This window comes from Carcharodon carcharias, chromosome 17, assembly GCF_017639515.1.
Source record: "Carcharodon carcharias isolate sCarCar2 chromosome 17, sCarCar2.pri, whole genome shotgun sequence".
Lineage (NCBI taxonomy): Eukaryota > Metazoa > Chordata > Chondrichthyes > Lamniformes > Lamnidae > Carcharodon > Carcharodon carcharias.
The window spans coordinates 113,128,964-113,141,806 of record NC_054483.1 but is presented as its reverse complement, the minus strand read 5'-3'; the positions used below and the strand labels follow the sequence as shown (position 1 = coordinate 113,141,806).

The following is a 12,843-nucleotide window of genomic DNA, read 5'->3' as shown; positions in this document are numbered from 1 at the left end:
ATCAAACTGCTAGAAAGTCAATAAGGAATGAAACCAGACAGACCACTCAGCATCAACCCAGGCACTGGAAACAACAACGGTAAATGCAGCCCTGTCGGCCCTGCAAAGTCCTCTTTACTTAAATCTTTGGGCTTGTGCCCCAAGTTGAGAGAGCTGTCTCACAGACTAGTCAAGCAACAACCTGACATAGTCATACTCATGGAATCGTATCTTATAGATAATGTCCCAGTACTACCATCACCGTCCAGCAGAGGTGGCGGCAAAGTGGTATACAGTCGGGAGCAAGTTGCCCTGGGAGTCTGCAACATCCACTCCGGTCAGCATGAAGTCTTCTGGCATCAGGTCAAACATGGGCAAGAAAACCTCCTGTTGATTATCACATACTGTGTCCCCCTCAGCTAATGAATCGGTACTCCTCCATGTTGAACACCACTTGGAGTAAGCACTAAGGGTGGTAAGTGTACAAAATGTACTTGGTTGGGGGACTTCAATGTCCATCATCAAGAGTGGCTCGGTAGCACACTACAGACCGAGTTGGCCAAGTCCTAAAGGACGTAACTGCTAGACTGAGTCTGCGGCAGGTGGTGAGGGAACCAACAAGAGGGAAAAATGTACTTACCTCATCCTCACCAATCTGCTAGCCAGAGGTGCGTCTGTCCATGACTATCGGTGGTAGTGACCACTTCACAGTCCTTGTGGGGATGAAGTCTTGTATTCATATTGAGATACTCTCCATTGTGTGGTGTGGCACCACCACCGTGCTAAATGGGTAGATTTCGAACAGATCGAGCAACTCAAGACTGGGCATGAAGCACTGGGCCGTCAGCAGCAGCAGGATTGTACTTAACCACAATCAGTAACCTCTATGGCCTGACATATCACCCACTCTACCATTACCACCAAACCAGGGATCAACCCTGGTTCAATGAAGACTGCAGGAGGGTATGCTAGGTGCAGCACTAGGCATACATAACTGCCCTTGACATCAAGGCAGTATTTGACCGAGTATAGCATCAAGGAACCCTAGCAAAACTGGAGTTGATGAGAATCAGGGGGAAAACCCTCTGCTGGCTGGAGTCATACCTAGCACAAAGGAAGATGGTTGTGGTTGTTGGAGGTCAGTCATCTCAGTTCCAGGACAACATGCAGGAGTTTCTCAGGGTAGTGTTCTAGGCCCAACAATCTTCAGCTGCTTCATCAATGACTTTCCTTCCATCATAAGGTCAGAAGTGGGGATGATTGCACAATGTTCAGCACCATTTGGGACTCCTCAGATGCTGAAGCAGTCCATGTCCAAATGCAGCACGACCTGGACAATATCCAGGCTTGGGCTGACAAGTGGCAAGTAACATTGGCGCCACACAAGTGCCAGGCAATGACCATCTCCAACAAGAGAGAATCTAATCATTGCTTCTTGACACTCAGTAGCATATAAGAGCAGGTCAGAAGATAGGAACCCTGCAATGAGTAACTCACCTCCTGACTCCCCAAAGCCTGTTCACCATTTATAAGGCACAAGTTAGGAGTGTGATGGAATGTTCTCCACTGGCCTGGATGAGTGCAGCTCCAACACCACTCAAAAAGCTTGACACCCATCCAGGACAAAACAGCCTGCTTGCTTTGCACCCCATACACAAATATTCACTCCCTCCATCACTAACACACAGTGACAGCAATGTGTGCCATCTACATGGTGACTGAAAACTCCTTAGACAGCATCTTCTAAACCCACAACCGCTACCATCCAGAAGGCCAAGGGCAGCATATACATGGGAACACCACCTTGGAGTTCCCCTCCAAGCCACCCACCATCCTGACTTGAAAATATATCACAAGCTGAGAGTATTCCCATGCACCTTGGAGTACCTTTTTAGTGCAAGGGTATTGAGCTTTTGTCTTCATAGGCTATGTAGCTGCATACTGTGAGCCTCATGGACCACGCACGTGCATGTATTACTTTAGGCGGTTTAGGATGTTTTTTTCTTTATAGTGGGTTATTCCCTATTTCCGTAAGAAATTCCAAGCACATTGACAACAAACTTCAAATGTATCTGAACAGGGTTACTGAGTTGTGAATGTATCAACCTTCCTGGCTCCAATCATAGACATTGCTACGTGTAAGTTCCTTCATAGTGCAGCATTGCCTTGAAAGAAAATGGGTCTCATACTGTCCTTAAAATGGGGCACTGATAGCAACTCAAGGTTACTGTATATTTAGAAATAAGGTTAAGCTTGCTAAATAATCTAAGTAGTTACTGTGCACAGAAAATGCACCCATGGCACAATAGCAAAATGATCGGAAGATAATAGTCTTTGCATTTATCCATTCAAATAACACTGTGGCATCTAAACTTCAACTGTTTAGATGAGCTTTTGAATGGCTGTACTTTTCTGGAACTCATGATTTCTTGTATTGTTGGTCAGCTCCAAGTTCTTGGCTGTCAGGTTACAGTGGCCACCTACTACAGTTGGCAAAGTGCATTTGATGAATGCATGCACTATAAGTAGTGGAACATGTATCAAAATGTATCGGGCATAATTTTCCCAGTGGATGCCACTGTGATTGCAAACTGAAATGTGCAGCATTACTTTACTAGTATTGTTATTTGCCTTCTCTAGCAGGGAAGAAAATATTGTAAAATGTGCCTGCTTGTATTGGAATCTTTACATTTATTGTGTGCTTTTACTGATGTAAAAGGTATTTAAAAAATACCTAAAATAGTTTCACTGATCAATTGTTGTTTCCTAAACTCATCAAACCCACTATATCACAAATGTAACCATGAAAATAATTGTTTCTGCAACTATCACTGTTTTCAGGACCTTTGTGTTAAATACTGGGAAATTTTGAGCTGGATAGCATTTTTTTCACTTTCAAATGACTTTGATTATAACTTGGTGAATGTGTATTTTGTCTTTGTAATAGTCATAGTGAGCAGATGGTTGATAGGAAGAGAATTAAGACTTTTTTAAGACAGTTTTTTTTTGTCTAGATTTACAGGACTGGAAGGACCAAGTGGCTTTGGCTTTGAACTGACCTTCCGGCTGAGACGAGAAACTGGGGAAACCGCACCTCCGACTTGGCCAGCTGAGCTGATGCAGGGTCTGGCCAGATATGTGTTCCAGTCAGGTAAAGTTCAGTAATTATTTACTTGCTGGCATTGTGTAGAATGAAGACTAGATTTTGCTCCTGACAAAGCAAAACATCTACAGCTTGTATTGCATTAAGAACCCAATGCAGTATTGAGAGTCACTTGTTGAACTATGTTGCATTTTTGTTCTTTCTCCCTTCATGTTGCCTATGGGGCTACTCACTGATGTGCCTTAACAGTAATGTCTCCTTCTCAAATTGGTGGGGTCCCTGATGAAGGATTCCTCACATCCTTTGTCAAATGCTGTCCCTTGTGATCTACTTTCTCCTGTTTAAAAAAAAAAATGATGAGCAATGTAACATACGGAAAAGTGACTTTGAAGTGGCATATATTAAAATGAAAACTTGTTCCAGATAAGGCAGATGAGAAAGCTTTATAGCTGGGGATCTTTGAGCAATGTATATGCTTGTGCTGTAAAAATGAGTGCTGCTGTGAGCAGATTTGGCAGAGTAAAGATTGGGGGCTGTCAGGATGAATGCAATACATTTTTCGACATAAATGCAAAAATAGCAGTCATCCCATACCCACCTCTCTCCTTCTGATGAGGCCAGTGACCTTTTGGTACTGCATTGATGTGCTATGTTCAGCTTTTACTAGTTTTTACATTTGTTGAGTTACAACCGGGATGGGAGGAGTGTGCGAATTATCAATCCCCACCAATCTGCAGGCCGTAACATTAATTTAAATGTTTAATTCTCCCACCGAAATGGCCAATTGTAGCCTCTAGTACCTAGAAGAAGAGACTCTGACGAGGCTTCTTTCAAAAAACTCAATGATTAATTTATTTTAAACAAAACTTCTTTTAACAAATTGCAAATACTAGTTAACACACAATTGTAATTAGGAAGTATAACTATCTATCTCTTCCTAAAGAATTTTCCCAGCACACGCACAGACACACGCGCGCGTGCGCACACACACACACACACACACACACACACACACACACACCCCCACCCCCCCCCACACACACACACACACACACACACAGACAAACAAAGGGCAAACAGATAGAGTCTCTTTGCAGAGATGGGCTTTGGAGGATGGGTGCTATAAAATAAAGGATAAAGTCTGCAGGGTCTCGACACTGTCGACCTGGAGTTCTCTCGTGTGCAGACGGGCTGCTGGCCCCGGTAGAAGCCTGGAAGTTCTCACTAACTGTCTAGCTTTGCAGGTCCAAATGCAGACCAGTTACAGTCAGATAAGGGTTCTTTGGCTGCAGGTTGATAGCCCCAATTTTAGGCAAGGTAGAGAGAGAGAGTCTTCCTTTCTCAGCTTGTTTTTCAGCCAAACTAACTTCAAAACAAAAAATTGCGGATGCTGGAAATCCAAAACAAAAACAAAAATACCTGGAAAATCTCAGCAGGTCTGACAGCATCTGCGGAGAGGAACACAGTTAACATTTCAAGTCCAAATGACTCTTCATCAGAACTAAGGAAAAATAGAAAAGAGATGAAATATAAGCTGGTTTAAGGGGGATTTCCAGCATCCGCATTTTTTTGCTTTTATCTTAGTGTTTAATTGACTGCCACTTCTCTTCAAGGAATGCCTACCTTGAAGAAGTATTGCTCTTCTCTCCGACAGGATTTCTGCCTTTCTCTTTTGGCCTGTTCACCTTCATTGCTTTCCATTTCTCTCCTGGTGTTTGACAAGGTGTTTACTAAAACTCGCTAATATCACCACCGTCAACGCCTCTTTGTCATTTTGTTTATGACATCTTTTGGCAATCTCTATCCAGCTCTACCTGTCCACACAGCAGCACACCCCCAACCACCACCACCACCACCCAACCAGCTTATATTTCACCTTGTTTCTATTTTTCCTTAGTTCTGATGAAGAGTCATTCGGACTCGAGACGTTAACTGTATTCCTCTCCGCAGATACCGTCAGACTTGCTGAGTTTTTCCAGATGTTTTTGTTTTGAGGTGCAAGGATTACAAAGCTTTGATCTGACCTATTGGTCATGGGAAGGCTTAGCTCTGTCTATAGCATTCTGTTTAGCGTGCAACTAGTCCTGCATTGTAGTTTCACCAGATTGTTACCTTATTGATGCTGCTCCTGACATGCTATCCTTAACTCCTCATTGAACGAGGGTTCTGCTGCAGCTGAACCTCATGGCTGCCCAGTTCTGAGCTGCTAGATCTTCTATTTGTCTATCCCATTTGGCATGATGGTTATGCCACCCAACACAATGGAGAGTGTCCTCAGTGTGCAGACTGGACTTTGTCTCCACAAAGATTCTGCGATGGTCACTCCAACTAATACTGTCAAGGACAGGTGCATCTGCAACAGGTAGATTAGTGAATATGAGGTCAACTCAGTTTTTCCCTTTTGTTGGCTCTCCCACCCCCCCTGCCGCAGGCCCAATCTGGAAGACACGTTCATCAGGACCTGCGTAAGCGGTATTGCTACTGAGCCCCCCTTGGTGATCAATGTTGAAGTCCGACACCCAGGATACATTTTGAACCCTTGCTACCAATGGTTCTTCCTTGTACTGTTTAACATGAAGAAGCACTGATTCATCAGCTGAGGGGTTGGGGGGTGGGTGGAGGGAGGGGTGTGGTGGGGGGTGGTGGATGGTAAATGGTAGCAGGTGGTAATAGTAAGAAGTTTCCCTGCCCATGTTTGAACTGATGCAGTGCAACGTCATGAGACTTCATGAGATTCAGAGTCTGTGTTGAAGACCACTCCCTCCCAAGTGTGTGGCAGTGTGCCGGGCCTATCCTGCCAATGGGATAGGACATACCAAGGGATGGTGATGGAGAAGTCTGGGATATCAGCTATAAATTATGATTTGGTGAGTGTGATTGTATCAGGCTTTTGCTTGAATAGTCTGTAGGACAGCTCCTCCCATTTTGGCACCAGCCTTGTTACAGAGCATGTCTTTGCAGGGTCGACAGGGCAGAGTGTGTTTTTGTCATTTCCACTGATTGGTCAGTGCCAGGTGGTCCGTCTGGTTTTATTCTTACTTGACTGATGTCATCTAGATTCTATTCACAACATAACCATCCCCATGTGCTCTTGAAGCCTTCCCTCCAGGAATGTTAATGGGTGATCCTGATAGCATCATTTTGCCTTGGCTCAGAGCCCTTCCAATTGCTGAGAATTGCTTTCACAGAAAAATCAGTTTGTTTGATATAATTATTTCAGTTGTTGCAACTTAGATGAATGAATGTTATGTCTTTAATTCTATTCCCATAAAACCAAAGAAGTTTGCAGCAAAAAGGAGGCCATTTGACCCATGCTGTCATGCTAGCTAGCTTTTTGCTACATCAATTGAAACTAATCTGTTTACCGTAGAATTTCCTCACCATCTTCTTCCTCTTTCTTAAATACTGATCCAGTTTTTCCTTGAAAGAAGCAATGGTCTGGGCTGCAATAACCCTCTTGCAAATAAATTTGATCTAACCTCTCACTTCACTCTCTTGGTGATTTTAAATTGATGGCTCTCATTGCTGGCATCCCAATCAAAGAAAATTGTCTTTCCCTATTCACTCTGTAAAATTCTTCATAATTTTAAAAGCCTCTTTTGAATGTTTCCTTGGTCGTCTTTCAACCAGTGGACCTAATCCCAATGTTTCAAATCACTCCTCATAACCTAATTTTCCTATCCCTCGCATTTTCCTAGTGAGAGTAGATTGAACACTTTGACTTTAATTTCCTTTCTAGAATGGAGGGTCCCAAACTGCACATAGTGTTCTATGGCTAATGAATGTTTTGTATAAGTCCATCATTACTTTTTACTTTAGGACCCTATTTAAAAAACATATTTTGTGATTTTGGGTTTTATTGGTTTTGTTGTGTCAATTCTAGCTATTTTTTTACCTTTGTATTTTGTGTATTGCTAAAATCAGCTTGTAAGGGCGTTAAAACTATCATTGCAAAGGGAAACAGTTTGGTTGCCGAGAAACTGACTCTGAGGTTCTTCATAACTTCAAACTGGTAAACTGAGAATAATAGAATGTTCCAGGTCTGTTAGCATGAATTGCAGTTCAATAAATAACATCTTGGGCCATCAACAGTGATTGCCTTTGTTCAATTTTGATGAATGGAATTTGGTTAAGTTGTGAGCTTGCATTGTTCATTGCATTTGTTTCAGTATCTGCGGGAATAGTGCTGATGTTCATAAAGCTCTTGCTCACTATTCAAAAGATTGTCCCGAACCAGAATTATTTGCCTTCACAGCTGTGCTGAGATCAAAAGGGCAGAACTTTGATTGGCTCGAGTCTTATGTGATGGCTGTGGGGGCTGTAATTTTATTGTACAGATTTAGGCTGGTTGTCCAAAGTCAGTCAGGGGCAGTCCACTTTGCAATTCACAGCCCGAAAACTGCTAATTCAGCTAAGCTGCTAATGTTTACAATAAATCATCTTCTGTTTAAAGGTCCAAGTTGCACCTGTCTAATAATAGCATTGACCGTAACTGTCATTTGTAGTGACACTATAAAAGTGTATTAAATTAGTCTTGAAATTTATAATGATCAATAGTAAATTATAAAGTTAGAACATAAGAAATAAGAACAGGAGTAGACCATTCGGCCCCTCGAGCCTGCTCTTCCCTTAGAAAAAATCATGGCTGATCATCTTGAGTTTTGATTTCCACATTCCCATGTGACCTCGATAACCTTTGATTCCCTTGCCTAACAAGAATCTATCAACCTCTGCCTTAAAAATATTCAATGACCCCGCCTCCACCACCTTCTGAGGCAGAGAATTCCAAAGTCGCACAACCCTCTGAGAGAAAACATTGCTCCTTATCTCTATCCTAAAAGAGTGACCCCTAACTTTAAAACAGTGCCCCCCGGTTCTGGACTCACCCACAAAAGGAAACATCCTTTTGACATCCACCTTGTCAAGGCCGTTCAGGATCTTGTATACAAAATCACCCCTTGCTCTTCTAAACTCCAGTGGAAACAAGCCCAGTCTGTCCAAACTTTTCGCACAAGACAACCCACTCATTCCAGGTATCAATCTAGTAAACCTCCTTTGAACCGCCTCCAGTGCATTTACACCCTTCCTTAAATAAGGAGACCAAAACGGCACACAGTATTCAAGGTACAGTCTCACCAATGCTCTGTATAACTCAAGCATAACGTGCTTACTTTTAAGTTCATTCCCTCTCGTAATACAGGATAGCATTCCACTAGCCTTCTTAATTACTTGTTGTACCTGCATACTAACTTTTTGTGACTCATGTACCAGAACACCTAGATCCCTCTGCACCTCAGAGTTATGAAGCTGTTCTCCATTTAATTAATACTCTGCCTTTTGGTCTTACTGCCAAAGTGAACAACTTCACATTTTCCCACATTAAACTCCCTTATCAAATGCCTTCTGGAAATCCGAGTATAGTATGTCTACAGGCTCATCTTTACCCACTGCATATGTTACTCCTTCAAAAAACTCCAATAAATTGGATAAACGTGATTTTCCTTTCACAAAACCATGCTGACTCTTCCCAATTGCCTTGAGCTCTTCTAAGTGCCCAGCTATAACCTCCTTAATGATCGATTCTAATAACTTCCCTACGACAGACGTCAAGCTAACTGGCCTATAGTTTCCATGTTTTCTGCCTCCCTCCCTTCCTGAATTGCGGGGTTATATTTGCTACTTTCCAATCTAATGGAACCTTTCCAGATTCTAGCGAATTTTGGAAAATTAACACCAGCGCATCAACTACCTCATTAGCCACCTCTTTTAAGACCCTAGGATGTAGTCCATCATCTCCATCAATTTGCTCAGTACTGCTTCCCTAGTGATTTCAATTTCACCAAGTTCCTTTCTCCCGTTCACCTCCTGATTTGTAGCTATTACTGAAATGTTTTTTGTATCCCTTATAGTGAACACAAGCAAAATATTGTTGGTGACATCTTTTGATGATCTGCTTCTATCACTGCTTGTTTGTCCCTACAACCACACCAACCCCCTCCACTTCTCTCTCTCTCTCTGCCCCCCCCCACACACCTTAAACCAGCTTATATTTCAACTCTTTCTTGGACTCGAACTCAAGTTCTGTCGAAGGGTCATGAGGACTCGAAACGTCAACTCTTTTCTTCTCCGCCGATGCTGCCAGACCTGCTGAGTTTTTCCAGGTAATTCTGTTTTTGTTTTGTCAAGCAAAATATTTGTTCATCTCTTCCACCATTTCCTTATTATCTATGAGAGGACTAACACTCACTTTACTTACTCTTTTCCTTTTTAAATACCTGTAGAAACTCTTGCTATCTATTTTTACATTTTAGCTAGCTTCCTCTCATACTTTAATTTCTTTCTCCTGATTAACCTTTTAGTCATTCTCTGCCCTTCTTTATATTCTGTCCAATCATCTGTCCTGCCAATCATCCTTGCGGAATTGTATGCTTTTTCCTTAAGTTTCCTTAACTTCTTTGGTTAACCATGGATGTTGGGTCCTCCCCTTAGAATTTTTCTTTATAGTAGGAATGTGCTTATTCTGAATACTCTGAAATATCCCCTTAAATGTCAGCCACTGCTTCTCTATTGACCTATCCTCTAGCCTAGTTTCCTAATTCAATTCAGCTAGCTCAGCTTTCATCCCCACATAGTTGCCCTTATTTAAGTTTAAGATACTAGCCTTAGATTTGCACTTCTCTCTTTCAAACTGGATGTAAAATTCAATCATATTGTGTTCGCTGCTACCTAGGGGTGCCTTTATTCTGAGGTCATTAATTAATCCTGTCATGTCACACAATACCAAGTCTAATATAACCTGCTCTCTGGTTGGTTCTAGAGCTTGCTGCTCTAAGAAACTATCTCAAAAGTATTCTAAGAACTCCTTATCCAGGCTTCTCCTGCCAGTTTAATTTTTCCAGTTTATATGTAGATTAAAATCACCCATGATTATTACTGCCCCTTTATCACAAGCACACAATATTTTCTCTTGAATACTTTGTCCTACACTGTGGCTACTGGTAAGGGGCCTGTAGACTACTCCCACTAATGCCTTTTTCCCCCTACTATTCCCCATCTCCACCCAAACCGATTCTACATCCTGATCTCCTGAAGCAAGGTCATCTATTGCACCAATGCTCTCTTTGATTAACAGTGCTACCCCTCCACCTTTACCTAGCTTCCTGTTCTTCCTGAATGTCATATACCCTTCAGTATTAAGGACCCAATCTTTGTTGTCCTGCAGCCATGTCGCCGTAACTGTTATCAGATCATATTTATTTACTTCAATGTGAGCCGTCAATTTATCTATTTTGTTATGAATGCTATGTGTATTCAGATAGAGCGCCTTCAGTTTTGTCTTTTTGTTACCGTTGTAACATTTAGTCTTGACTGTTGATGTATTCTCAGGCTTTTTCTCTCTGCCCCTTCCTGCCAGTCTCTGACCCACATTTCTCATATTACTATTTTGCTTTCTTGTCTTGACTCTACAAGTTGAATTGCTACCTCTACCCAAGCTTGATTGCAAGCTACAGCAAACTACAAATAATAGAAAAGCAGAAAACTGGATGCTGGAAATCTGTAATAAAAACTGAAAATGCTCGAAATATTCAGCAGATCTGGCAGCATTTGTGGAAAGAGAAACAGAGTTAACGTTTCAGGCCACTGACATTTTATCAGAGAATAGGTTTCCTCACTTATACTCTCGTCCGAAATGAATAATTGTGATCTGTTCAGTAGCTATATTGTTTTTGTAGTAAACTTGTGTTAAAATACTCCAAAGCAATTTATTTAAAAGATATAACCTGCATGCTGCCAGACTTGGGTATTGTTTTCAGTGATTTAAAATGGTTGCATTCTACTACAGATCAGTTTCCTTAAGGATTCTGTGATTAATATTAATCTAGTCTCAATTATCTTTTCAAGGAAAGATTTGCTTGCTTGCAGTCGTATGTTTTCTGACAAGTAATCTTTTTGTCTTTTAGCTAGATTGAGTTTCTGTTTGTGAGAATGTTTTTGATAAATGGGCAGGTTTTCAGTTTGCAAGTCTTCACTTTGGATTTTGTGTTTGTCGATCTGTTCATGTGGGCCTGGAACCCAGGTACCTTGTTAAATATCTTAAATAATTTGCTTCTCACTTTATGGTATTTGATATTTGTATTTTACCATTTCTGGAAATGCAAATTGACTGCCAACAGTTTTTAAATTAGTACTCACAACTCCAACAGGATTCGATCCATAATTATCCTTATTTTACGGGGGGGCCATCGGCATGTCAATCTGTTCACCACAATTCTGCACACCACTGTTATACCTCCCTTTGTCCAGTTTATGACCTTGTCCACCCATCCAATCCTTCTCTGACCTGGTTTGTTCTTTTCTGATGTTTCACCTTCTGTTGTTTCCAACATCAGATTTTCACTTCGATTTTTCCAGAGATCATACTTTCTCAATTTCAGCTTCTTCACTTCAACTAATAACCCATGAGGTGCTGGGACTTCTGTTTTCCTGCAGATAAATTGATTGGATCTTTGCTCTGTCCAGCAGATTCTGAGGACCCTTTGCCAGAGCCACATTTCAAAAGCTGTAATATTCTTCTCTCCAGCCTTATTGAGGTCCAGCTCTTGCACCCATACAGGACAATGCTCCATACCAAGAAACTTCCAAATTGTTTTTCCAAGTTTAGGATGATGTTGGATGCCATGCCATCCATTCTTCACTTGACTGGCGAGTTGTAGAGCAGGCAATTTCTAGCCTTGTCTTGATTTCAGTGCTGCTATGTCCATTTGTGGTTATTTTCAATCCCAGAAATTAAAATTCATATATGTTCTCAATAGTTGTGGACTGAATCGTCAAACTGCTCTCACCTTGAATTGTCATTGAGTATGTTTTGTTGTTGACACTCAACCGAAACTTCAGACTTTATTTTCTTAACTTTTCAGCGTTCATGGATTATTCTGTTTGCCTTTGGTCATGAGAGTGATGTCATAGCATATCTGATATTCCAGATGTTGTGTGCACCATTACTGGCTCCAAGGTGTTCTGGGAGAGCTCTTATGAGCTGTCATGATCTTTTCTCCTATGGCATTGAAAATTAGTGGTGAAAGCATAAATCATTGTCTGACTCCTTTGCCAAAATTGAATGGCTCTGTCTTGTCTTCAAGAACATGCACCACATCTTTTGCCTGTTTGTAATGTCTCTGAATGAGCCAGATTAAGTGATGTGGTCCTACAAACCCACTTGGGATTCTTCATTGCTCTGCATGGTTGAACGAGTTAAAGGCCTTTGCATATCTGCAAAGAGTACCCAATAGTATATCAATGGTCAATGCTCGCTTCAAGAAGGCAGCTCACCACCACCTTCTCAAGGGCAGTTAGGGATGGGCAGTAAATGCCAGCCTAACCAGCAGCACCCAAAACCTGTGAAAGAATAAATTTTTTTAAAAACTGAATCTTTCATATAGATTTTTGTAAAATCAACTGATAGGATGTTCCTTCCAACCAGACCCTAGTTCAGTCAAATCACCTGAGTAACTAATCCTTGAATTGTTCATGATGACCATAGAAATTATTATATTGGAATTTCCTCTGGTAAGAAGAACTCACGTAGTATAAAGAAATTAAAAACAAATGCCTAGTTTCAGATTGTGAGGTATTTGGTGGGTGGCGTTCAGTATCTCTTGGAATTTAAGAAACTGCAATTACAAATCACGAAAGTGATTTTTTTTTTTAGTTAGATCAGGTTCACAAATGCAGCAGTGTAAGCCAGGTGTGGATAGGACAGC

At 41.4% G+C, this 12,843-nt stretch overlaps 1 protein-coding gene across 2 annotated transcripts in view; it reads left to right on the top strand.

Annotated features, from left to right (window-relative positions):
* sufu (suppressor of fused homolog (Drosophila)) overlaps positions 1-12,843 on the top strand; it is a 176,607-nt gene that overhangs the window by 49,247 nt on the left and 114,517 nt on the right. For both annotated transcript variants that reach the window (XM_041210162.1, XM_041210161.1), the window contains exon 3: positions 2,994-3,130. In XM_041210162.1, the coding sequence (XP_041066096.1) occupies positions 2,994-3,130 (137 nt within the window). The remainder of the gene's footprint in view (positions 1-2,993; positions 3,131-12,843) is intronic.